Source organism: Gorilla gorilla, chromosome 7 (genome assembly GCF_029281585.2).
Source record: "Gorilla gorilla gorilla isolate KB3781 chromosome 7, NHGRI_mGorGor1-v2.1_pri, whole genome shotgun sequence".
Classification (NCBI taxonomy): Eukaryota; Metazoa; Chordata; class Mammalia; order Primates; family Hominidae; genus Gorilla; species Gorilla gorilla.
Window position 1 is genome coordinate 148,350,166 of NC_073231.2, and position 24,613 is coordinate 148,374,778.

Here is a 24,613-nt window from a genome sequence, read left to right on the forward strand (position 1 = left end):
TGACACTGGTCACCCACTGAACCCTGACCTTGGTCACCTGCTGAACCCTGACCTTGGTCACATGCTGAACCCTGATCCTGGTCACACGCTGAGCCCTGACCCTGGTCACACACTGAGCCCTGATCCTGGTCACACTGAGCCCTGATCCTGGTCACACACTGAGCCCTGACACTGGTCACATGCTGAACCCTGACTCTCGTCACGTGCTGAGTCCTGAACCTGGTCACACGCTGAGCCTTGATCCTGGTCACACAGTGAACCCTGGCCCTGGTCACATACTGAGCCCTGATCCTGGTCACACACTGAGCCCTGATCCTGGTCACACTGAGCCCTGATCCTGGTTACACTCAGAACCCTGACACTGGTCACCCACTGAACCCTGACCTTGGTCACCTGCTGAACCCTGACCTTGGTCACATGCTGAACCCTGATCCTGGTCACATGCTGAGCCCTGACCCTGGTCACACGCTGAGCCCTGACCCTGGTCACACGCTGAGCCCTGACCCTGCTCACACTGAGTCCTGACCCTGGTCACACCCTGAGCCCTGACACTGGTCACATGCTGAGTCCTGACCCTGGTCACATGCTGAACCCTGGCCCTGGTCACACACTGAGCCCTGGCCCTGGTCACATGCTGAGCCTCAATCCTAGTCACACACTGAGCCCTGGCCCTGGTCACACTGAGCCCTGATCCTGGTCACACACTGAGCCCTGATCCTGGTCACACTGAGCCCTGATCCTGGTTACACTCAGAACCCTGACACTGGTCACCCACTGAACCCTGACCTTGGTCACCTGCTGAACCCTGACCTTGGTCACATGCTGAACCCTGATCCTGGTCACACGCTGAGCACTGACCCTGGTCACACGCTGAGCCCTGACCCTGGTCACACGCTGAGCCCTGACCCTGGTCACACTGAGCCCTGACCCTGGTCACACCCTGAGCCCTGACACTGGTCACACCCTGAGCCCTGACACTGGTCACATGCTGAGTCCTGACCCTGGTCACACGCTGAACCCTGGCCCTGGTCACACACTGAGCCCTGGCCCTGGTCACATGCTGAGCCTCAATCCTAGTCACACACTGAGCCCTGGCCCTGGTCACACTGAGCCCTGACCCTGGTCACACACTGAGCCCTGACCCTGGTCACACTGAGCCCTGATCCTGGTCACACACTGAGCCCTGACCCTGGTCACACTGAGCCCTGATCCTGGTCACACACTGAGCCCTGACACTGCACTGGTCACATGCTGAACCCTGACCCTGGTCACATGCTGAACCCTGACCCTGGTCACACACTGAGCCTCGATCCTGGTTACACACTGAACCCTGGCCCTGGTCACAGTGAGCTCTGACCCTGGTCACACTCTGAGCCCTGATCCTGGTCACATATTGAGCCCTGACCCTGGTCACACACTGAATCCTGACCCTGGTCACAGTGAAGCGGTGATTTTGTGCCCTGTTCTCGTCACTGGCCCTTCTTCCTCTTCTTTCCAGAACTTTGTCCAGATCCTTAGCAACCTGCTGGCAGAGGAGAATCGGGACAAGTGGGAGGAGGCCCAGCTGGTAGGGCCTGGGGCCCCTACGGTCAGCAGCCTCAGGAGGGGTGCAGGCACAGCTGGTGCCTCCCTGGTCTCCAGTCGGCCTGGGGTGGGGTCCCGCCGGGTGCTCTGGGTTTGGATCTCAGGATGGCCTCTTGCTGGTGTTGGCGGCACTGAGGAAGCTCAGCATTCGTAGCCTGTTTCCTCATTTGTCTAAGGACAGTCGTTTATTTCCTGGGGCTCGGTGAGGAGGTTCCAGAAAATACTGAGCACATGGGGATGCCAAGGCAGCTGGGACATAGAGCCCTCCTCATGTTGGGGCAGTGGGCAGTGCTCACTCCCCCGGGCTGACCTCCAGCCAGCCGCCACTCCTAGCCCGGGCAGCAGCCGGCATGGGGGCTGTGGGTATCCAGAGACTCTCCCCCATCCTGGGCTTCCCATGGGTGGGGCACAGCAGCCCCTCTGGGCATCTGCTTTCTCATCCCCAAAGTGGGGTACTCAGAGGTCACCAGCCCCACTTCCTCGAAATGTTAGGAAATGGCCAATAAGAAAAGGAGGGACAGGGAAGGGAAGGAGGCAAGGGCTAAGGGACAGCCGGGCCTCCTCCCTGGGCTGCTCACCCCCCTGCCCCCCAGGCGGGCCCCAACGCCAAGGAGCTGTTCCGGCTGGTGGAGGACTTTGTGGACGTCATCGGCTTCCGCATGAAGGACCTGAGGGATGCATACCAGGTGACAGACAACCTGGGTAAGCCTGCCCGCCTGCTGCCACCCCCCACGCCTTGCTTTGCAGCCCTGGGCCAGGCCCTTCTGCCTCAGCGTCCTCATCTGTATAAAGGGGCAGTGACCAGACAGCCTCTGTGGGCCCTCCCAGCCAATTTCTCAGATGGGTCCTGTTTTCAGTCTCCTGAGGGTTGATGATGTGGCCTAGGAGGGGATGAGACACAGCCCAGGGGGTGTGGACCTGGGAGCTCCGTCCCCAGCCAGCGCTTCGCATGTACCCACCTGGGGCCAGAGCTTATTCTCCCTGTCACCCCCAGTGCCCTCCCTGTGGAGCTTTAGAGGCAGGGGCTGTGCAAGCCACACCTTCCCTGCTTGTCAGTCCCCGTAGTGCCTTGCCAGAGGGGCCTGGACTCCACCCAGCTCCGTGGTGTCAGCCCAGGCTTAGTTTCCTCATTTCTAAAATGAGATGATAACGGTGCCCATCTCATGGGGAGGTAGAGACTGATGAGGCGAGTGAGTGGCTGAATCCCGGGGTAAAAGGTGGCTGTCATTACAAACACAGCAATTCTGTTTAATGACTGTTACTACAGTGCCCTCAAACACCTCTCAAAAGCCACGTTTCTCAAACTTTCCCTGCCTTGATCAGAGAGTCTCTCAAAGCAGAGGACCCAGGAGTGGGTGCTGGCCCCAGCTGTGATCCCTGCTACTAGGGAGGCTGAGGTGGGAGGATTGCTTGAGCCCGGGAGTTTGAGACCAGCCTGGGCAGCACAGTGAGACCCTGTCTCTACAAATGTTTTTTAAAAAATTAGCACCAAGGAGGGAGAGTGTCACCTCCCCTGTGGGGATGCTTCACCTTTAGTGATATGACCAGGATCAGCTGAGCTTTGTCAGCACACACACCCTGGGGTCTTGCCCAGTGCCTATACTGGTGCCCAGGACATAACTGATAGCCAGCTCCCAGAGTGCTCGGTACAGCCCACAGCCCCTGGAATGGCCCACACACGCTTCAAACCCTGAGCACCGTGGTTACCCCACATGCTTCATAACCCTGTCTCAGTCCATTTCCTGTTGCTGTCACTGAAGGGGTAATCTATAAAGATGAGAGGTTCTGGAGGCCGGAAAGTCCAAGATCACAGCTCCAGCTCTGAGTGAGCACCCTCCTGCTGCAGCACAGCATGGCAGAGGCAGCCCATGAGAGACAGAGCAAGTATGCCCGCTGAGGTCTCCCTTCCCATAATACCACTAAAGCCATCATGGGGGCCACCCTCGACCTCCCAAAGGCCCCACCCCCAAGTACCATTAGCAGATGAAATTGGGGATTCAATTTCCAACACATGAACGTTTACAGGACACATTCAAGCTATGGTACACCACAGACACCCTGTGCATCCCATATGCTCCACTCAGCTGTGCTCAGCCTCACTCACTCCCAGGACCCTGCTTCTCTGCCCAGGCCCCCACCCCTACATCCCTCCCTCACTCAGCTGCCAAGAACTGGACGCCAGCGAGAGCGGCTTCCCATCACATCTCTTTATGCAAACCAGATGAAAGGAATAATCCCTCCCGACTGTCAGAGCTGTAGGCCAAAGTGACACAGAAGCTGCCTGTAGACAGACTACGAAGGCTCGAACTCTGATCCCTGCAGCCAACCTTAAACCCAGAGACCTGCCATGACCGGGTTGATGACCCAGTGTTTTCACCAGTAGAAATGTCCATTTCAATATTCATCTCGTCAGAAGGTGCTTGGCACTCCCGAGGTGTCCCATCCCCAGGCCTAAAACAGACACAGTCCGAGGACATTTAAGTTAAGCAACGGTAACTTCCATGTGACCAGACCTGTACTGCAGGCAGCACTCAGACGTGTCTGGTGGAAACCATAGCTTCGTGCCTATTGTACTTGAACAAGTCCCACTAAAACATGTCCAAGACGGATCGACATTCTTATTATAATGTCTTTGGGAGGCTAACTAGCATTAACCGTTTAAATTAAAGACTGAGGTTAGGCGCAGCGGCTCATGCCTGTAATCCCAGCAATTTAGGAGGCCAAGGCAGGAGGATCGCTTGAGCCCAGGAGTTTGAGACCAGCCTGGGCAGCACAGTGAGACCCTGTCTCTACAAATGTTTTTTAAAAAATTAGCCAGGCATGACGGTGTGCCTTTAGTCCCTGCTGCGAGGGAGGCTGAGGTGGGAGGATCGCTTGAGCCCAGGAGGTCGAGGCTGCAGTGAGTTGTGATCACACCACTGCACTTCAGCCTGAGCAATAGGCTGTCTCTTTAAGGAACAAAAAAAGACAAAGTTCTGATTTTTCCATAGTGAAATGCCTCAGCTAGAAACATCAACATGACTGATTGCTACTACTTCAATAATTCTGCCACTTTTCATCTTGTTCCAATGAAATATTTCAAAGTTTGCCCATTACCTGGGCACACCTGCCACAGCCCACCCTGGTGCCCATGCCAGCCCTCCACCGCCCCTCGATGACCCTGTGTCCAGTCTCCCACCCCTTCGCCTGCTCCAGGGCACTACTCCAGCGTCCGTCTGTCCCCATTCCCCACTGCAGCTTCCCAGCAGACTCTTGCCCCTGCAGGCCACCTGTCCTTTGACATTTCCTCTTGTCCTCACCCCCGGTTCTCTGCTGGTCCCTCCTGCCCCTCCACTCACTGGGTGCCCACCCAGTCCGAATTCCCTCTGCCCTCCATTGGGGCTGCCAGTGACATCCATGGTGCAAAACCCTATTCTCGGGCGTCCGTGCCGCCCACTGCATTTGGCACTACTGATGCGCATGCCCTCTCCTCCTCTCCCTGCCGCATCTTGGGCTGCATTCTTGAGGCTCCATTGGGGCCTGTGAGGGCTGAGGCCACGGCCCCAGGGCCAGGTTCCCCCAGAACGGTGGGTCCCTGTCAGCACCTGCTTCCACCCCAGCGGCACTTCCCCAAACTCTCTTCCCGTCCAGTTGCCCCAAACCTGCTGCCTCGTCCCCACGTCCATTTGCCCCTAAACCTGCTGCGTCATCCCCATGCCCATCCACCCTGAGCTCAGGGCCCTTCCGCACCCCCAATGCCTTCCTTCCCAGAATGGGAGGGAACACTGGATCCCCTCTTTCACTGCGTCCCATGCTGCCCTTTGATGCCTGAGCCCTGAGGCAGGGCAGCCCCCATCCCCCTTCTACAGAGGGAGGGGAGGCGGGATCAGCTCACAGAGCTGGAGGGCAGCTGGGCTCCCCTGTCCCAGGAGGCAGTGGGGGGCGCTGAGGAGGTGCCTGGTCCCTGCGGATCCCTCCATGGCCACAGGACAGACCCCAGAATCTGCCTTTGACCACCTTCTGGGCCATGGAGGGTGGGAGGGGCAGGCTCCCTGCCCCTCACCGAGGCTCCAATTCAGCAGGACCAGGCCCGGCCCAGCCTCTGCCTGGTGCTCCTTGCTGTCTCTGCTCCTGGACCTCACCGAGGTTCTGGGGGCTGGGGCTGGGGCAGATGGCCCCCACACTCCTGCCTCTGAGCCATGGGCACCCTGCGGCATCACCCTGCACTGCCAGGCCTGCACCTCAACTCCCGCAGCTGAGGCCCCGCCACATCTGTGACTTTCCCTCCTCTCTGTCTCTCCCGCCTTTGACCCTGCTCCCAGTCCTCAGCATCCATAAGCTCCCAGCCAGCGGAGCCACTGACATCAGCTTCCCCATGAAGGGCTGGCGGGCCACGGGTGACTGGGCCAAGGTGCCGGAGGACAGGGTCACTGTGTCCAAGAGTGTCTTCTCCACGGGGCTGGCAGGTGAGGGGCCCAGGGAGTGGGGGGGACCTTCATGGGGGACGTGGGCCCCGGAGTCGGATGGTCACCACCCCTCTGGAGTCTAGCTGCTGCCTCAGAGTTGGGCGGTTCTCAAGGGGGTCCCCTTTTCCAGGAAGCCCTCCTTGCCCTCCCTGGGGCCAGGGCCTGCGGATCAACCCTGAGGCCCAGGCAGAGGGGTCAAGATGAACCACCTTGCTTCAGGGAGGGACAGGGAGTCACGTGTCAAGGACCCTGTTACCTGGAAGAGAGCCATGTCCTGCCTGCCCATAGCTCTCAGGATGCCCCAGGGAATGGCCCGGTCTCCCTCTTCCCACGTGCCTGTTGCCCCAGCTCCCTGGCTGCAGCACTGTTTTTTCCGTGGGTGGGTGGGCCTCACCATCCGCCTGGGCCCTGGACATGACCTTGAAGATGGGCGGCAGATGCCAGTGACAGCGGGGTCCAAGGCCAGGCTGCCAAGTCCCACCCTGGCTGTGGGGATGGCGGGCCGGGGTTGACAGTGCACTTTCTTCCAGAGGCCGATGAAGCATCCGTGTTTGTGGTGGGCACCGTGCTCTACAGGAACCTGGGCAGCTTCCTGGCCCTGCAGAGGTGGGGAGCGCCGGGCAGGTGGGGTGGGCAGTGCAGGGCAGGTGGGGTGGGTAGGACCCCAGCCACAGGATGTGAACGGGGAGGCCAGGGGGCCTGGAGGAGTGTGGATGATGGGCTGTGGAGGGTGGCGGCGGGTACAGGGGCCCTCGGGGGCACCTGGGGAAGGGCCAGGAGGAGCCTGGGCTGGGAGGGCTCCCCCGACACCTGTGCCTCTGGCTCTTGCAGGAACACGACCGTCCTGAATTCCAAGGTGATCTCCGTGACTGTGAAACCCCCGCCTCGCTCCCTGCGCACACCCTTGGAGATCGAGTTTGCCCACATGTATAATGTGAGTGCCGTCCACATGCACACTCTGATGCCAGCAGAAACGCATGTGCGCGAATTCTGTCCCACTCCTCAGCCACTAAGCCTTTGGGGCCTCCTCACAACAGCTTTAACCTTCGAGAGCTGCTTTTATCCCTGGATTACAGGTGGGGAAACAGGCTCAGAGAGGTGCGGTGACTTGCCTGGAGTCACACAGCAAGTGAGGTGCCGAAACCCCATCTGTGCCTGACTCCCCACCTGGGCTCCAACCACTCTGCCCTCCAGCCCCCATTGGCCTGGTTGTTCCCCTTCTGAGAAGTGGAGCCCGTCCCATGAGCTCTGGCCCCCTAACGCCTGGCCACCGAGAAGCTGGGGGTGTAAGTACACCCTCTGCCGGCACCGCCAGGGCTGATGCCAGGCCTCGCCTGCAGGGGCCCTGGGATTTCAGCACGGGAGCGTCCTCCCAGAACTCCCTGGCCGGAAGCCCCAGCCTCCAGGCCACGGCTGCTATGTGAGCCCTGCAAGGTCCCAACCCTGCTCCTTGGAGCTCTCCAGAGCCCTTCCTTGGGCCTCAGAGGAGTAGGGACCGAGATGCCCTTCTGATGGGCCGAGAACCAGGGCCCCCAGGGAACACGTTGCCTGGGTTACCGCACCAGGACTGGGCAGTGCCAGGCCTCCAGCCCAGGCCAGGGCTGTAGGAAGCCACGGGAGAACCCAGCCCTGTCCTTTCTAGCTGTGTGACCTTGGGAGAGTTGTTCAACCTCTCTGTGCCATGGTTCCCTCCCTTATCAAGTGGGAACAATAGGGCTGGGTGAGGACTGAGTCTCACAGCTGCTCAGAGCAGGCCGCACCTGAGAGCCACCCTCAGGAGCTGTGGCCATCTCTGCTGTCACTGCCCCATCTTGGCAGTGCTAGTGTGTGGCAGGCCTGGCAAGGCTGTGTCCCAGGAATGCTAGCAGGACGTCAGAGCAGTGCAGGGTGCTTACAGAGGCCACTGTGTGCCCAGTGACCCCTGCTCACTAGGCCCCGGGGGAAGGGTCTTCCCATCACCCTACTTCATATGAGAGACGGACTTTAGCCATTGCTGCCCAGCCTGGCCACTGGACCTGGGCTCTGGGAGGGGCCAGGAGCTGCCCGAGGCCACGTGGGTGGTGGGGGCTCGTGCCAAGCCCAGGTGACCTTGGGCCACTGCTGTCTCCACCCTGGACTCAGTTTCCTCCTCGCAAAACGCAGTCTGTTAAGGGACCCGCACGGGTAGCACGCCTGGCAGCACATCTTTAGGTGGGTCCCATGGTGACCTGAGGGTGGGGGCTGGTCCTGGCTGCCAGGGGCCCTGACTCCTCTCCCCTCTCTCCCAGGGCACCACCAACCAGACCTGTATCCTGTGGGATGAGACGGATGTGTAAGTTCACTTGGATTTCATGGCCTTGGGGGTCTGGGGTGGGGTTCGTGGGAGGCTGGCCCAGTAGGGGAGGGGTGCAGGTTTCAGGTCTTGTCCACTTGCCCCCCAGCTGTCTGTGTACCCGCATAGGCCTCCGTGTCACCACCTGTCACTCACCGTCTGGCTCTGGAGCCCACCAGGCTGCCTCCCACCCCCTCCCAGGGATGTCAACAGTTCAGGGAGGAGTGGACATGGAGGTCCAACCCCAGGCCAGGTGATGGGCAGGCGTCCTGGCCTGCCACCTGCCCCCAGCCCCATGCCCAGAGCAGGTGGAATCCTGGCATTCAGGTCTGCAGGTGGGTGCCAGGCGCTGAGGGGCTGTGAAAGCTTCCATGACAGACCAGGGCAGCATGGGGTGGAACTGGAACTTCAGTCTCATCAGATGGGGGCGTGGGCCCCTGGGGTCTTCAGTGGCCATATGTCCTGTGCCAGTTGCAGGCCAAGCACTTGTTGGGTGCCGGCTGGCCCAGGCGCTGTGGCACAGCTGGAGCAAGTTCCACGCCCCATGTGGGGTTCCGCAAGGAGCAGTCAGGCTGTGGGGTGCCATCTCGGGGTCCTGGTGGGTGTGACAGAGTGGGGCCATCCTCCCAGACAGCAAGGTGCGGGCAGCGAAGAGAAGCTCGCCCAGTCACAGGAAGAGTCTGTGTAAAGGCCCAAAGTGCCAGCGCCCAGGGCTGAGCGAGGCCAGGACAGGGGGAGATGGATAGAGCGATGGTGGCCGGGTCCCAACATGCAGCTCCGGCCTGAGGGGTCCTCAGTGTGTGGTCAGGGACCTGGGTGTGTGCACCCTGCCACGCGCCTCCTCCGAGCGTGTTCCTCCAGCTCCCTCAGCCCCAGTCCCTCCTGGCTGCTCTGACATCACCAGCCTCAGGCCTCCCTGCACCCCTTTCCCGGGCTGAGTGTGTGTGGTCAGCGTGTCCACCTGGGTGCCAGTGGCACATGTGATGGTCCCTTGCGTGGTGGGTAGTTCAGTGACAAGGGAAGGCTCCGTGAGTGGCAGGCGTTGGAGGACAAGGCTGCCTGACAGGGAGAGGGAGGCAGGTGGCTCAGGAGGAGACAGCTGGAGCAAGGGCAGGGAGGCTGAGGGCATGAGGAGCAGGGAGCCGGCCAGGAGGAGCAGGCAGAGGCAGGCAGGGGCTCAGGGGAGGCTGCGGCAGGGTGAGGACAGTTAGTGGGGGCTGGGTGTCATGACTCTCCACCTACCCACCACCCATCCACCCTCTCCTCTGTCCGCCTGTTCTTTATACCCACTGCCACCACCCTCCACCCACCAACCATCAACCCTCTCCTCTGTCCGCCTGTTCTTTAATCTATATCCACTGCCACCACCCTCTACCCACCACCCATCCACCGCTCCTCTGTCCGCCTGTTCTTTAATCCATCCGCCCATCGCCCACTGCTCACCACCCTTCCTCCGGCGGCCACTACCCTCTGATGGGCACTATTCTGGCAGGTCCCAGCCTTTAGCCTCCTCTCCCCAGTGAGGAGGGATGGGGAACAGGGACAGACGGAGCAGTGTGGTGATGCCCAGCCGTGCATGGGCCGGGAAGGGAAGCTAGCAGGGTCTGGATGCGGGTGGGGAGGGGCCTTTGCAAGCAGGGTCATGCACGCCTCCGAGGGAAGGGGAGGTTTTGGCAGAGGCCTGGCAAGCACAGCTCTGCGCGTGAGTGTCTGGGGATGAGCGTCGCAGGGGAAGGAGCAGCCAGGGCAAAGGCCTCAAGGTGGGAATGGCAGGTCACGCCAGGCTCCTGCCTTCTCTGCACCCCACACGGTGGACTCTGCTATGTTTCCTGCCCTGGGTCTGGGGTTGGCAGCTGGGCTGGGGAAAGCTGGGTGCCCTGCCGCCCTGAGGAGCCAGCTCTCTAGCTCTCGTAAGGGTGGAGAAAGAAAATGCAAGAAAAAAGCCCCCCTGCTTGCATGACCCAGGCCCACCCCTGGGCTTTGCATTTTCAGGGGGTGGCAGTGCGGGGGCTGCAGGTGGGTCTCTCACCCCCACAGCCCCAGCACTTCCACCAGCACAGGCCCCTCCCCACAGTGCAGAAACCCTCCATCCGGGCTGTTCGCCGGCTGCGGCAGCTCTCGGGGGGCTGCGCCCTGGTTCACTCAACCAGCCCCTGCTGGTGGCCTTCAGGAGCCTTCCCTCTCTACCAGCATAAATGCCAGCGTGACCAGCGACCTTGCGAGGACAGCTTCACCCGTACTTCTGATTGCTCCCTGGGGATCAGTCCCCAGGCGGTCTTATCAGGTGGAGGGTGCGGGCCCCTGGGGGGCCTGCAGAGTAAATTGCTTTTTAGAAAGGAAAGCGTCCCCTTTGTCCTCCAGGGCAGCAGGCTGTGAGGGGCCTGTCCAGTGAGCCGGGACAAGGACACTGCCCCAGGGACCCAACTGTGGCCGAAGAGGACATGCTGCGTGGCCTTGGGCAGAGCCTGTGCCCTGGGAGCCTTGGCTTCCTGACCCTATGGCCAGGGTCTGCCTGCTTTTAGGCAGGGGCGGGGGCAGCAGGACTGCGGTCAAGTCCTCCGGGTGTTTGGCGTCCGCGTGGCCTCTGTCGACCCTAAAAGTCACAGGTGTGGGGAAGGCCCAGGACCCGCCAGTCACACCAGGTGTTCCACCCACCCCGTCACCAGCTGGGTGCACTGAGTGCTAAGGTCTTGGTGCCTGGGTCCAGGACTTCAGGACAGGAGGACAGGAGGCAGGTGCCGGTGTGGCCCATGCAGTGCCTGGCAGCACTGTGCCCAAGTTGCCTCTTGGGTCCTTGACCCTGCCCGGGAGCCAGGCCACGCTGCACACCCGCTGCCTGTGAGGAGCTGAGGCCCTGAGACTCCTACAGTCCCGCTGAAAGCACAGCACAGTGACTGAGGCCGTCTGCTCTGGAACTGGGCAGCCTGGAGCCCTAGAGGGTGGGCCACGGCTGGCAGGGAGGGACTGGGGCTGACCTCGGTCCCCTTCCTTCTGCCCCTCACCTCCCCTCCGCTCTGAGTTGGATGGCACCTCCCTTGACTGCTGCAGGGGCCACTCCTCACCCTGTGAACTGTCTCCGGGGAGCTGAGTTTCCCAGTTGACCTGAAGTGGAGACCAGGGGCAGGGGCCCAGGTCTTTTTCCACCAGGGCACCAAGGGACCGGGTCCAAGCTGGTGTGGGCCTGTGTCAGTGTGCACTTGGATGGGAAAGAGTCTCATGCGTCTGGGGAGGGGTTCTGTGTGTGAGGAGTGCAGTGGTTTGTAGCGGGAGGGGAGTGAGAGCCATCAGTCACCATCAGCTGAGAGGTAGTGAACTCTTAGAGCCGTAATTGTTATTCATAACTGAACTGGTCACAGATAGAGCCCAGATCCCAAACTCAGACTGAGTTTTTACCCTGTTCACACACTGAGTTCTGATCCTACTCACTCACTGAGCCCTGATCCTGGTCACAGGCTGAGCCCTGATCCTAGTCACATACTAAGCCCTGATCCTGGTCACAGGCTGAGCCCTGATCCTAGTCACATACTAAGCCCTGATCCTGGTCACAGGCTGAGCCCTGGCCCAGTTCATACATTGAGCCCAGATCTTAGCCACACATAGTCCTGACCTTGGTCATACACTGGGCCCTGATCCTGGTCACAGGCTGAGTCCTGCTCTGGTGTCTTAGCTGGAATGACTTGTGTGTGTCACATGCTTGTAGGGCCACCTCCTCTTCCAGCCACATACAGCAATTGACCATGTGATCCACTCAGCCTAGAAAGACTTACAGGCTTCCACTGCAATGCAAGTCACCTGCCTGTCTCACCCCGGTTGTGCAGACACACTTGCACCCATGGGCTCAACACTCAAGCCCATGATGTCTGCTCATGCTCTGTAAACCCTGAGCCCTAAGAGCACCTGCTGTCCCTGCACCCCAGCAACCAGATCCGTAACCAAACCCCAATCTCCCAGGCCCAAACACCCTGGGTCATCCAGTCCTGAACGCTGGCCTGGCAGCATGGCTCAGGTGCTCCTGCTCCCCCACACCCCTGCACCAGCCTGGCTTGTAGTGCTGAGGGCCTGGGGACTGGGGATGCTAGGGAGGAAAATGGGGAGCAAAGCAGGGGGTGGGGGTTGCAGAGTTCTCATATGTTCCAAGCCATAGACACTGCCCCTACCGTAGCCCATCCCTGTATAGTTCCTTGACCACAGGTGTCTCTACTGGAGTGGATGGGGGGGGGACAGTGGCAGTTATGTCAAAGTCATGTCTGTATCCCTAGAATTGAGCCCTGACCCAGTGAGAATCAACAGTGGTTTATGAGCAAGACAGTGATTACGTGGCTGAATGCAGAAATGGATGTGCGAAGGGGTTCTTGGTAGGCAGTGTGGACAAGCGGGGGTGTGGATAATCTGTGGGAGCTGGCTGTTTGCCAGAGGGATGCACCCAGGGTGCAGCTGTGGGTTGCTGGGGGATGGGGAGGCAGCGGAAGAACAGTCTCATGGCTGGGTGAGTGACCAGTGATGGCTGGCATGGGAAAGGGTGGGTGGGCGGACTGTGGATGACAGCATGCATGGAAGGCTAGAGACAGGGGTGGATGGATGGGTGACTGAGAGAAGGAAAGAAGATGGAAGGTGTCTGGAGGGATAGAGAATCAGTTTCCCAGGGCTGCCCTAACAAACTGCCAACATTACCATAAACCAGGTGGTTTAAAACAACAGATATCTATTATGTCCCAGTTCTGGAGGCCAGAATCTTGAAATCAAAGTGTTAGTAGGGCCATGCTCCTTCCAAAGGCTCTAGGAAAGATTCCTTCCTTGCCTCTTCCAGCTTCTGGTGGCTCTAGGAAATCCTTGGTTGTGGCGGCGTCACTCTGGTCTCTGCTGCTATCTTTTCCTGGCCTTCTGCCTTGTGTATCTCTGTACATTCCTCTTCTTGTAAGGACCGCAATCATGGATCTATGCCCCCCCCCAAACCCAGTGTGGTATCAGTCAAGATCAATAACTCAATTACATCTACAAAAACCATGTTTCCAAATAAAATCATATTCGTAGGTTCTGGGGGTTAGGACTTGGACATATATTGGGGAGAAATGGATGATGGATGGATGGATGAGTAGATGGGTGGGTGGATGAGTGCATGAGTGGGTGGGTGGGTGGGTGGATGGATACGTGGGTGGCTGGATGGATGTGTAAATGGTAGATAGATGCATGAGTGAATAGGTGAATGGGTGGATGGATAGGTGGGTGTGTGAATGACTGGATGTGTGGATAGAGGTATGGATGGATGGGTAGGTGGCTGGCTGGATGTATAGATGGTAGATGGGTGGACGGGTGAATAGGTGTGTGGATGGGTGGGTGGATGGGTGCATGAATGACTGAATGTGTGGATGGAGGTATGGATGGATGGATAGATGGGTGGCTGGCTGGATGTAGAGATGGTAGATGGGTGGATGGGTGAATAGATGGGTGGGTAGATGGGTGTGTGGGTGGCTGGATGTGCAGATGGAGGTATGGATGGGTGGGTGCCTAGCTAGATGTGTAGATCAATAGATGGGTGAATAGGTGGGTGGATAGGTGTGTGGGTGACTGGATGTGTGAATGGAGGTATGGACGGCTGGGTGGGTGGCTGGATACATGAGTGGATGAGTGAATGATGGGTGGAGAAAAGGATGGGCTGGTGGGTGACAGGAAGTTGATGGAGGCCAGTAGCACACATTGGGAGTTAGGTTCTGTGGTCCTGAAAGGACAGCTCCCTGGGTGTTTTACACGTAAGAGTTGCAAATATCTTTCAGTCTTTTAAAACTGCTCTAAAAAATGTAAATAACCCAGAGTTTACCGAGTATAAAAGTCAGAGCTAGCAAGATCCTGAAAGATCATGCACTCCGTCTTTACTCGAAACATGGTTCAGTGGAGTCCCAGAGCGGGGACGTTAGTACAAGCCGGGCTACAGACCTGAAGCCCTTACCGTGCTACCCTAGCGTTTACGGGGTGTTCTGCCAGAAGCCAGCCCATCCTCATGGCTTTAGGAAGGGCAGCGTTCCGTGTGCTCCCAAGTCCGTATTGACCATAATGACCTGAGAAGTCCTGCAGGAGACTCCTGTCCAACTGGGTTGGGAGTTTCCCAATTTTGCTGGCTCTCAGAACCCTTATTCTGCCGGACATGGTCCCCTCCCGGTAGGCGTGTGTGGAAGGAGGACGTGTGAGAGGGACATTTGCTGGACTCCTTTCCTGAAGCTCAGCCTCAGGCCAGGCACCATGAGAGCTGCCTCACTCAGTGCACACAGGTTGTCTCAGCTCACACGTCTTTACTAACCGATTTTACAGCTGAGGAGACTGAGGCCCAGAGTGCTCACTGGCAGGTCCAGGGCCACCTCCTGGTTGTTCCCATCTGGCCTGTGCGGGCCTCCAGCCCTGCCTCCTGTGGGGCCCCTGTCAGGTTCAGCTGTCCTGGCTGGGGACCCAGACCCTGGTCCCTCCCTGGGACCCCTGCCCAAGTGAGCATCCTGGTCCCTTTAAGAGCCTCTCCCTCACCCACCCCTTTCCTGGTTTCCTTGGAGAGGGCAGTGAGGGGGCAGGCCAAGGGGGGGGAAGCGGAAGGAAGACTTGGCAGGGCCCCCGGGTCGCTGTCAGCAGCCGGTTCCCAGCTCAGTCTCTCCCACGCCGGCCGGTTCCTGATGGGGGCAGAGGAGGCTGGGGGAGGGGTGCAGGGGGAGGGGACGCACCCAACACAGAGGCCTCTTTGGTGGCCTGGGAAGAGCCTCAGTATCTGCACCATGATCGAGGAGGGAGGAGGAGGATGAGCCTCTCCCAGCTTGGGTGGGGCCTCGGGGACAGGGGAGAGGTGGAGTGCTGCTCTCAAAGATGAGCCCACCCTAGCCTAGCTTCTGCCCCTGCAGCCGCTTGGGCATGGCACCAGCCCCTTCCCGGGTACCCCTTTCTCTGAATGTCCTCTTGGTTGGTCCTTGGGTAGGGGCAGCAGGGGCTGGCAGAGGCCTGTGTGGGCCTGTTCTTTCTGGGCGCAGGGTCCTCGCCCATGCAGGGGCTCGTGGCAGCTTTCAGAGCTGGAGGGAACGGACCAGGTCGTAAGGTCACGGCTGCGAGCAAGCCCCCATGGCCTGAACTTGGAGTGGGCTAGCCTCCTCCCAGTCCAGGACAGACCCTCGGGCCTGCCCAAGGTCTCTGCATCTGGGAATGGACCCAGCTCTTCTGCCTGGCCCAGGGGCCTCTCAGCTGCCCTTACCCAGGCCCTCTTACTCCCCCACAGGGCCTGCTCGGGAACTCTGGGACCCCAGCTGTCCCTGCCCAGTGCCCTCTTCTCCACGTGCTCCAGGCTGTCTCTGCCCACTGCCCTGCCCCCCAACCCCTGTCTCTTTCTTCCTGGCAGCGGCTCTGATCTGCAGTGAATCCTTGGATCCGTGTGTGTGTTCTATCCGCCCTACCCCAGCAGAGCAGGAGTCCCCGAGGGCAGGGCCTGGGTCTCTGCCATGGCTCCAGGCACACAGCACCCCTCAGAAGGAGTTTGTTCAGGGAGTCTGAGTGTGCCCCATGTTAACAGGGTCACTCCCTCTCTGGAGCTGGGGGCTTCCACATTCATTGGCTCACACACTCAGGCTGCCCGGGACGCAGCTCTGAGTTGCCCCGGGTGCCTGCTTGGGCCCCTGTGTCTTGAGGGCTGGGGGCGTGCAAGTCTTATAGTTGGGGTTGGCAGCCAGGGCAGCCCCTCCCTCAAGCACAGAATTCGTAGATCTGGCCGCACTGGCTGTGCACACCCAGGCCTCAGTTTCCTTAACTGTGCAATGGGACAGGAGATGAGGGACCACTATATTGAGAGTCTGTGCCCTCCTCCCAGTCCAGGGAGCTTCCTGGGCAACTGGAGACCACCAGCCACCAGCAAGGGCCCAGGGCCGCTGCACCTCCCCTGCCTACCACTCCCCGCACACCTCCCGCCTGCCCACCCCTCCCCTGCCCACACTACCCCTCCTGCCTCCATTCTTTTTCTTCTATAGAAAGTCTGCCAGATGCATGGCCTGTGACAGCCCCCATGTGGCATAGCTGGGAGGGACTTCGGCAGTGGAGGAGGGGACAGGTGGGCATAACAGACCCGCTAGTCTGCCTGCAAGACCTCTGTGCCACTGCCTCCCCGGGGCCCCAGCCTCTCTCTCCCTCTCTTGGGATCTTGGCTGTGGCTCCCAGGCCTGCCCCAGCCACAGGCTGCTAGGCCTTTGCTCACCCCGTTCCTGGTGGGCAGTGCTATCCATCCCCCACCCACCCCAGCTGTGCCAAGTGGGGGAGCCCGTGGGCTGCGAATGCCCACTCCAGGCAGGCCCCTCACTGGCACACACACACAGGGTAGCTTGGCAGTTGGGAGGGGCAGAGCTCCAGCCCTGTTCCTTACTGGCGGGGAGGCCATGGGTGACTTTCTCCAGCCCCGGCCCTGTTCCTCACTGGCAGGGTGGTTATGGGTGACTTCCCCCTCCTCTAGTCTTGGCTTCCGTGTCTGTAAAGCCAGGCTGCTGTGAGTATTACGGAACGAGAGTTGGGCTGCTCAGCAGGTGGGCACCGTCCTACCCTCCAAGTCCAGGACGGCTTCTGAGAGGATGGCAGGCAGCTGCTCAAAAGAGCGCCACCCTTGGGGGCCGGAGACTTGGGGTACGGCCACCCGCGTGCTGGGATTCGGGGCCAGTTCTGGGAGTGGGCTTCCTAGAGGAAGGGAGGGAGCATGCACCGGCTGTGAAGAGGGAGCTGGAGTCCGCGCCAGGCCCCAGGCGCCTCAAAGGCCCAGAGGCGGAGTGCCGCGGTGGGAGCGCTGTCTGCAAGGTGTCTGTGAGAGGTGGGGTTGGGAGCGGCTGGGGTGGGTGGGGCTGCTCAGGCCCTGGGCCTCCGGGGGCCCCTTGCCTGCGTCCCCATGCTGCCTTTTAGAAGCAGAGAGGGTGAGCTCTCTGGCCCTGAAGGTGAGCAGAGATGGAATAGCTGGGGGTAGCGGGGGCGTGCAAGGAGAGGGCCGCCACTTCCTGGGTGCCTGCTCGGTGCCGGGCCTTCTGCCAGGAGCTTGGAAGAGCCAGACAGGCCCAGACCTGTACCAGAAGCTGGCACTCAGAATGGGGTCACAGCAGGCTTATGGGTTTGGGCCCAAGTGGAGCGACCCCTCAATGCCCACCCGGCTCCTTTGCACCCAGATGGCCCCTGGCAGCCATCTCAGCTGGCCCTAGGCCTGGAGCCCTGCCTGTAGGGCTGGCTCCTGGGCCATGTCTGAGCCTCCCTCAGCACGGACAGGTCTGCGACTGGGGCCCGCAGGGCTTCTCATGTTCCTCACAATGCAAGACGCCAGTCCCATGGCTGCCGTCTGGCGCTGCCTGGGATCGGGGCAGGCAGGCTGGACATTTGTGTTTCGCCCCCGCCCCGCACCGCTCCTCCACCACCCCCCGCGCCGCTCCTCCCCCGCCCCCCGTGCCGCTCCTCCACCGACCCCCGCGCCGCTCCTCCACCGCCCCCAGAGCCCCTCCTCCCCCGCCCCCCCGCGCCGCTCCTCCCCCGCCCCCCACACCGCTCCTCCCCCGCCCCCCACACCGCTCCTCCACCGCCCCCCCATGCCCTCCTCCACCTTGGGAGCTCCTCTCAGTCATGCCTCGTGGGGGCGAGGGCAGGTGGAGGGGTGGCTGCAGGGGTCCGGGCCACGGGGATGGGCCTGGAAGGCCGTGAGCCTCTTCCGCTCAGTACCCGTGTCCCTGTCTGCAGGAGCACAATGGCTCATTTAAGGCAGCAGAAAAGGCTTCATCAAAGCCCCACCTTCCCAGGCCCCTCAGTGTTACCCTGAGGTCAGAGAGGGAGGGTGGTGACTGACTGTTCTGAAGGATGTGGGAAGGCAGGATATAAGGTAGACAAAGGGAAGGACTTCCACGTGAGCAAGGAGGGCAGAGTGGCCCTGAGTGTCCATTCTCTGACCTTGCCCTTGGTGCACAGGTGCCTGGAAGCAGGGGGATGGTGGAACAATCTGGAGGTCACCAGAGATGACTGCAGGGAGTGGGGTCAGCCTGGAGATCCCTGGAGGGCAGGGGTGTCAGGTGTGACAGGCAGTGGTGATGGCGTGGATGCCCTGTTGCTGGTGATGGTGGTGGCCATCCCTCCTGCCAGCCTGGTTCTGCTTGCACTGCGCCTTGGACATGGTGAGCACGGGATAAACGCTTGTTGTCGAATGCTGCTGACTGTTACCAGGCTAGTGTCAGTTCCAGGGACAGTGACGGAGCTGGTTCTGATGAGGCGATGGCAGTGTTGGAGACGAGAATGATGATGTGCTTATAGTGGAGGTGACGCTGGTGACCATGGGTGATCGGTGGTCATTGTGATGACTGTGAAGGGACAGTAAAGGTGATGGTTGTGGTGACAGTGGTGGTAATGACTGTGCTATTAATGGCAGTGGTGGTGGTGGTAGTGATGATGGAGGTGATGGTAGTGATGCAATCATCACTGTGGTTTTGATGATGACGGCGGTGGTGGTGGTCGTGGTCATAGTGATGGTGGTGGTAGTGATGGTGGTGGTGATGGTGGGGTGGTGGTGGTGATGATGGGGTGGTGGTAGTGATGGCTGTGTGGTTTTGATGATGGAGGTAGGGTGGTGGTGGTGATGATGGGATGGTGGTAGTGATGGTTGTGTGGTTTTGATGACAGTGGTGGTGGTGATGGTGGTCGGGGTAGGGGTGATGATGGGGTTGTGGTAGTAATGGTTGCGTGATTTTGATGACGGAGGTGGGGTGGTGGGGGTGATTATGGAGTGGTGGTGGTGATGATGGGGTGGTGGTAGTAATGGTTGTGTGGTTTTGATGATGACAGTGGTGGTGATGGTGATAGTGGGGTAGTGATGGTGATGGTCGTGGTGATGGGGAGGTGGTAGTAATGGTTGCAGGGTTTTGATGATGACAGTGGTGGTGATGGTGGTGGTGGTGGTGATAGTGGTGGTGCTGGTGGTGATGATGGGGTGGTGGTAATGATTGTGTGGTTTTGATGATGACAGTGGTGGTGGTGATGATGGGGTGGTGGTATTGATGGCTGTGTGGTTTTGATGATGTAGGTGGGGTAGAGGTTGTGATGATGGGGTGGTGGTAGTGATGATGGGGTGGTGGTAGTAATGGCTGTGTGGTTTTGAGGATGGAGGTAGGGTGGTGGGGTGATTATGGGGTGGTGATGGTGATGATGGGGTGGTGGTAGTAATGATTGTGTGGTTTTGATGATGACGGTGGTGGTGATGGTGATGGTGGTGATGGTGGTGGTGATGGTGGTGGGGGTGGGGGTGGTGATGGTGGTGGTGGTGGTGGTGGTGGTGGTGGGGGTGGGGGTGGTGATGGTGGTGATGGTGGTGGTGGTGGTGGTGGTGATGATGGGGTTGTGGTAGTGATGGTTGTGTGGTTTTGATGGTGGCAGTGGTGGTGGTGGTGGTGGTGATGATGGGATGGTGGTAGTAATGGTGTGTGGTTTTGATGATGAAGGTGGGGTGGTGGGGGTGATGATGGGGTGGTGGTGGAGATGATGGGGTGGTAATAGTGATTATGGGGTGGTGGTGGTGATGATGGGATGGTGGTAGTAATGGTGTGTGGTTTTGATGATGAAGGTGAGGTGGTGGTGATGGTGGTGATGGTGGTGGTGGTAGTGGTGGTGATGATAGGGTTGTGGTAGTGATGGTTGTGTGGTTTTGATGGTGGCAGTGGTGGTGGTGGTGATGGTGATGATGGGATGGTGGTAGTAATGGTGTGTGGTTTTGATGATGAAGGTGAGGTGGTGATGGTGGTGGTGGTGGTGGTGGTAGTGGTGGTGATGATGGGGTGGTGGTAATGATTGTGTGGTTTTGATGATGACAGTGGTGATGATAGGGTGGCATTAGTGATGGTTGTGTGGTTTTGAGGATGGAGGCAGAGGTGGTGGTGGTGGTGGTGATAGGGTGGTGGTACTGATGGTTGTGTGGTTTTAATGATGGGGTGGTGGCTGTAGTGAAGATGGGGATGGTGACGGTGGTGATGGTGGTGATGGTGATGCTGGGGCTGGTGGTAGTGAGGGTCGCATTGTTGGTAGCGTATGGTTTTGTTGCTGATGATGGGGTTGGTAGTGGTGGTGGTTGTGATATAGTGGCAGAAAGAGTGGTGTTTATGATGTTGATGGTGTCATGGATGGTGGTGAAGGTGTGGTAGCAATGGTTGTGTTGTTGTTGATGATAGAGTAGGTGTTGCTGCTGGTGGTGGTAGTGACAGTACTGTTGATGGCGTGATGCTGATGGTCGTGTCTTGAGGTGATGATTGTGGTGTGATGAAGGCTGATGGTATTGTTGGTAGTGGTGGTGAGACCTGGTGGTAATGATGGTGTTGATAACACATGGAGGGGGTGGTGGCGATGGTGACAGTGGTGGTCCTGGTTGTATTGTGGATGGTGTTGATAGTGATTGGCCTCAGTGGTAGCTATGAGGGTGGAGGCTGTGGTGACAAGTGGTGGTGGTGGTAGGCCAGCTCTTAGGTGAATTTGCAGCCCAAGCCCCCTGAGGGAAGCGAGACCCCCCCATGACACAGTTAAGGAACCAGAGCCCAGCAGCCATTCAGATGGCAGGCCAGGTGGGTGAGGAAATGGTGGGAGAGCCAAGGGAGCGCTTCCGAGGTCATGGCGGGCTGGGAGGAGATGAGGCTGGGCTGGCTGTAATGGGGGGAAGGTTTGGGATCTGCTAGAGCCAGGGCAGAGCTCGTGGGAGTGCCCAGGGCCCAGTACAGGGCCTGGCACAGGCCAGACCAGGGAGGCACCTGCTGAGTGAGTGAGAGACTGTGCTGGCCCTTTGACCTTGCCACTGGGTACCAATGGCTGGAGCGTAAAAGGGTGTGAGGTCTGGGCAGTGGCCCCCCGCCAGCAGGGGTAGGTGACAGGCCAGGCAGAGCAGGGCTGCAGGTGCAGCAGGTGCGGGTCTGCATGAGGGGAGACAGCTCGGGGCAGGCTTCTGAGTGCCAGCCTCCTGCTGGGGAGGGGCAGCAGGCTGAGCAGCCCTGCAGGACCCAGCCCTCCTGCTCCAGGTCACTTCTCTGCCAGGCTGGGCAGCCAGCACCCTGCCCTCTTCAGGAGCTCCATTCTGCCTGGCAGACAGCCTGGGGCCTCTGTGCCTCTGCCCAGGTGGATAAGTAGGTCAGGAGAAGAGCTGCTGGACCCTGGGGAGGGCTGGGTTTCCAGCCCAGGGGTAGCCCGTGGCCAGGAGCCCTGACTCAGTGTGGCGGCGCCAGGTGGGAGCCAGAAGATTGGCATCTTGCGTCGTGAGGAACATGAGAAGCCCTGGAGGCCCTGGATGTGGACCTGTCGGTGCTGAGGGAGGCTCAGACATGGGCAGCTCTGGGAGAAGCCCAGGAGCCAGCCTCATAGACAGGGCACCAGGCCTGAGCAGGCTCCAGCATCATCTGGCAAGCTGGGTTCAGTAAGACCCAGGTCAGGCAGGTGTTCAAATGCCAAGGTCGATGGGTCACAGCGACCAGGATCCCCTCAGGACCCCAGGTAATTGCCCCCAGGCCCTGAGCTTGGAGGGGCTAGAGCTGACCCAGGCCTGCCCTGGAGAGCCTCACAGACTGGCAGCCAGACAGGGGCTGGGCATGGAGTGGGAGTCAAGGAGGCTTCTTAGGGGAGGCAGTGGCTCCAGGAGCCCTGGAGGGAGAGGCTAATCACACAGGATGCAGGGCCTGTGGCCAGGGGACCAGCCAGGACCAGGGCCTGGAGGCGGCAGAGGGTGTGTGTTTGCTGGGTTACCTGCTGGGCTGGCCTGCGCAGGCAGGGCCACCAGAGGCAGGCCCACCAGAGGCAGGGCCACCAGGGCCAAGGGAGGCCCCTCTGGGATGGTCGCGGGGGGCTCTGGCTGTTGGGTGAGGTTGAACACAGGGAGCGGAGCCCAGCACAGCGGTGGGGAAGGGTCTGGCTGAGGGTCAGGAGCAATGCCCAGGAGCTCATGGAAAGGCAGGGGGGAAGTCTGGTTATCCAGGTAGACTTCCTGGAGGAGGACACAGTGCCAGTCTTGATCTATGGCCAAGAAGTCAATGGGCAGAGGTGGGAGGCAGGCACTCCTGATGGATGAAGCATGACTAAGGGGCTCGTACCTAGGTGTGATCGAGCCGCGTGTTGGTTTAAGGGGCACTGGGGAGGCCAGCCCATTAAGGCTCCTGAGGCCAGGCCTAGAAGCTGAAGCCTCTGCCTGCAGAGACACCATTTCCACTCCCTGCCTAGCGCCTGAACTCCCCCACTGCGGTGTGCTGTGCCCACTCCTGGCTTCTTTCTGTTATGTGGGAGGACACCCTGTGAGTCATTCACACTAGAGTGTGAATTAGCCCATCAAATCCAAGGGGACCCCAACAGCGCACAGTCCCATAATAGCACCTGCTTCGTGGGCCGGCAGGAGGCATCGTGAATGCAGTGAAGGCTCTGGCTTGGTGGGTGGGTGGGTGGGTGGGCTCTTAGTGCGCCCTCCACATCACTGTCCCCTTGTGTCCCATGAATGAGTAGGCCCTGTGCGGGCACTGTGCCTCTGCCATCCCATGGACAGGTGCGGGGTGAGGATCTGGGCACATTTCACAGGAGGAAGCTGAGCTCCGAGGGTGAGAATAGAGCTGGCTGCTGGACCCCCTGCCGGGCTGGACAAGCATCGTCTAGGCGCTTGCCGGGGGTGCAGGGCAGGGGCCCCAAGAGCACAGGAGCCACGGTGGGCTCTCCCAAGGCCTCCTACCTGCCCCGGGCTCAGTGGAGGTGCCTGTGGGGGCTGCCCGAGCAGGGCTGGGCCCAGGTCCTTCCCCACTAGCCAGCTGGGGAGGGAGGCCTTCTCTGAGCTGCCCTCCCCTGGGAGATGGGGACAAGGCTGTGGCCCTGCACTGGGGCTGAGGGCGACGTGAGGTGGGGATCCACACTGGGTTGGGAGCTGCGGCCATTACTGGGTTTGGAGGGGTCTGCTGGGAGCCGTGGTTACTGACGGGACTGTGGCAGAGGGGAGAGTTGGGAGGTTGGGTGAGGGAGGTTGGGGCCAGTCCCTGCGGGCCCTGGGAGCACTGCGGCCTTTGCTCTGAGTGAAGAGGGAACCGCTGGAGGGCTCTAAGCTGAGGGCCATGCGGCCTGACATATTTCAAACGACTGGCGCCCTGGGAGGCCAGGCGAAGGAGGGCAAGGGGCGGCGGCCACAGTAGCCAGGGGCACGGGTGGTGGCTGTGGAGGGTGGGCACTGTGGGGCTCTCCATGCATTTTCAGATAAAGGCTGGTGGGATTAGCTGGTGGGCAGCTGCAGGGAGGTGGGGGAGGTGAAGGGGGGACCCAAGGCTCCGGGTGAGCGATGGCGGGCTGGCCGTGCCCTCCCCATTCATTCACACGCAGGCGTCCTGGCTGTGCGCCCTACCTTAGTGTGTGGCTGTGGGCGCCTGTGGGACGGTCATGCACCAGAATGTGTCCCTGGGGCCACATGTGTGAGCAGCGTGCTGACTGAGCACCTGGGCGACCCCGAGGTGGAGTAAACAGAACCAGAACTTGTCCCTTGGGTTTCTTGGCATGGAGGTCCTTGGCGACCTTGGCAGGAGCCGAGTGGGAGGAGTCCCAATGGTGGCGGTCACTGGTAGTCTGCAGAGGGGTGGACAGTGGCTGGACCTGTCATGGGGCCTATCTAAGGGGAAAGGCACAGCCCTGCCCTGGGATTCCCGTCTGAGGGTCCCAGGTCGCTCTAGGTCCCCACTCCTCTTGGGCAGGAAGGGGACCTGCTGTAGCGAGGCCCCTGCTCAGCTGGTCCTGGGTGGTGTCACTGCCCCAGCTCCTGCTCTCACCCTGGACCCATGGGGGTGGGGAGCAGGTGTAACTGACCCAGATTCCTCAGGCCTGGGCTCAGGAGGGGACCTCGCTCTATGACCCAGATATTCCAAGTTTCTGTAGCTGACGAGAGGTGGCAAATGGTCTCCCACGTGCGGGAGCAGTCGCTGTGTGCGAGGAGGGAATGACCTGCCTGTTTGCAGAGATGGGAACAGGTGCCCCCTACAACAGGAAGGATTTCAGTCAGACTTTCGGGGGAACTTCCAGACGTTGTAAGTCAGGATCTGGTACAAGAGGATGCGTCCCAGAGATTTTGTTGAAAGAGGGAGGTCTGAGGCTTTGCCACCTTGCCTAAGTCGACATGCATCCAAGATGCACACAAGGGCCTCAGTTCAGGGCCCAGCCCTCCATCTGTCCTGCTAAAGGCCAGTCCTTGACTGAGGTCTAGTGCAGCAAGGGAGGCTCGGGTAACTCCCAGGAAACCTGCATCGGCTGAGTTTATTTCCTGGCTTGG

The 24,613-nt window shown here is 60.0% G+C and overlaps 1 protein-coding gene across 16 annotated transcripts in view; it reads left to right on the top strand.

Annotated features, from left to right (window-relative positions):
• ADGRB1 (adhesion G protein-coupled receptor B1) overlaps positions 1 to 24,613 on the top strand; it is a 94,977-nt gene that overhangs the window by 32,795 nt on the left and 37,569 nt on the right. For all 16 annotated transcript variants that reach the window (XM_055347928.2, XM_055347929.2, XM_055347927.2 and 13 more), the window contains 6 exons: positions 1,499 to 1,567; positions 2,178 to 2,286; positions 5,886 to 6,029; positions 6,560 to 6,635; positions 6,861 to 6,963; positions 8,297 to 8,340. In XM_055347928.2, the coding sequence (XP_055203903.2) occupies positions 1,499 to 1,567; positions 2,178 to 2,286; positions 5,886 to 6,029; positions 6,560 to 6,635; positions 6,861 to 6,963; positions 8,297 to 8,340 (545 nt within the window). The remainder of the gene's footprint in view (positions 1 to 1,498; positions 1,568 to 2,177; positions 2,287 to 5,885; positions 6,030 to 6,559; positions 6,636 to 6,860; positions 6,964 to 8,296; positions 8,341 to 24,613) is intronic.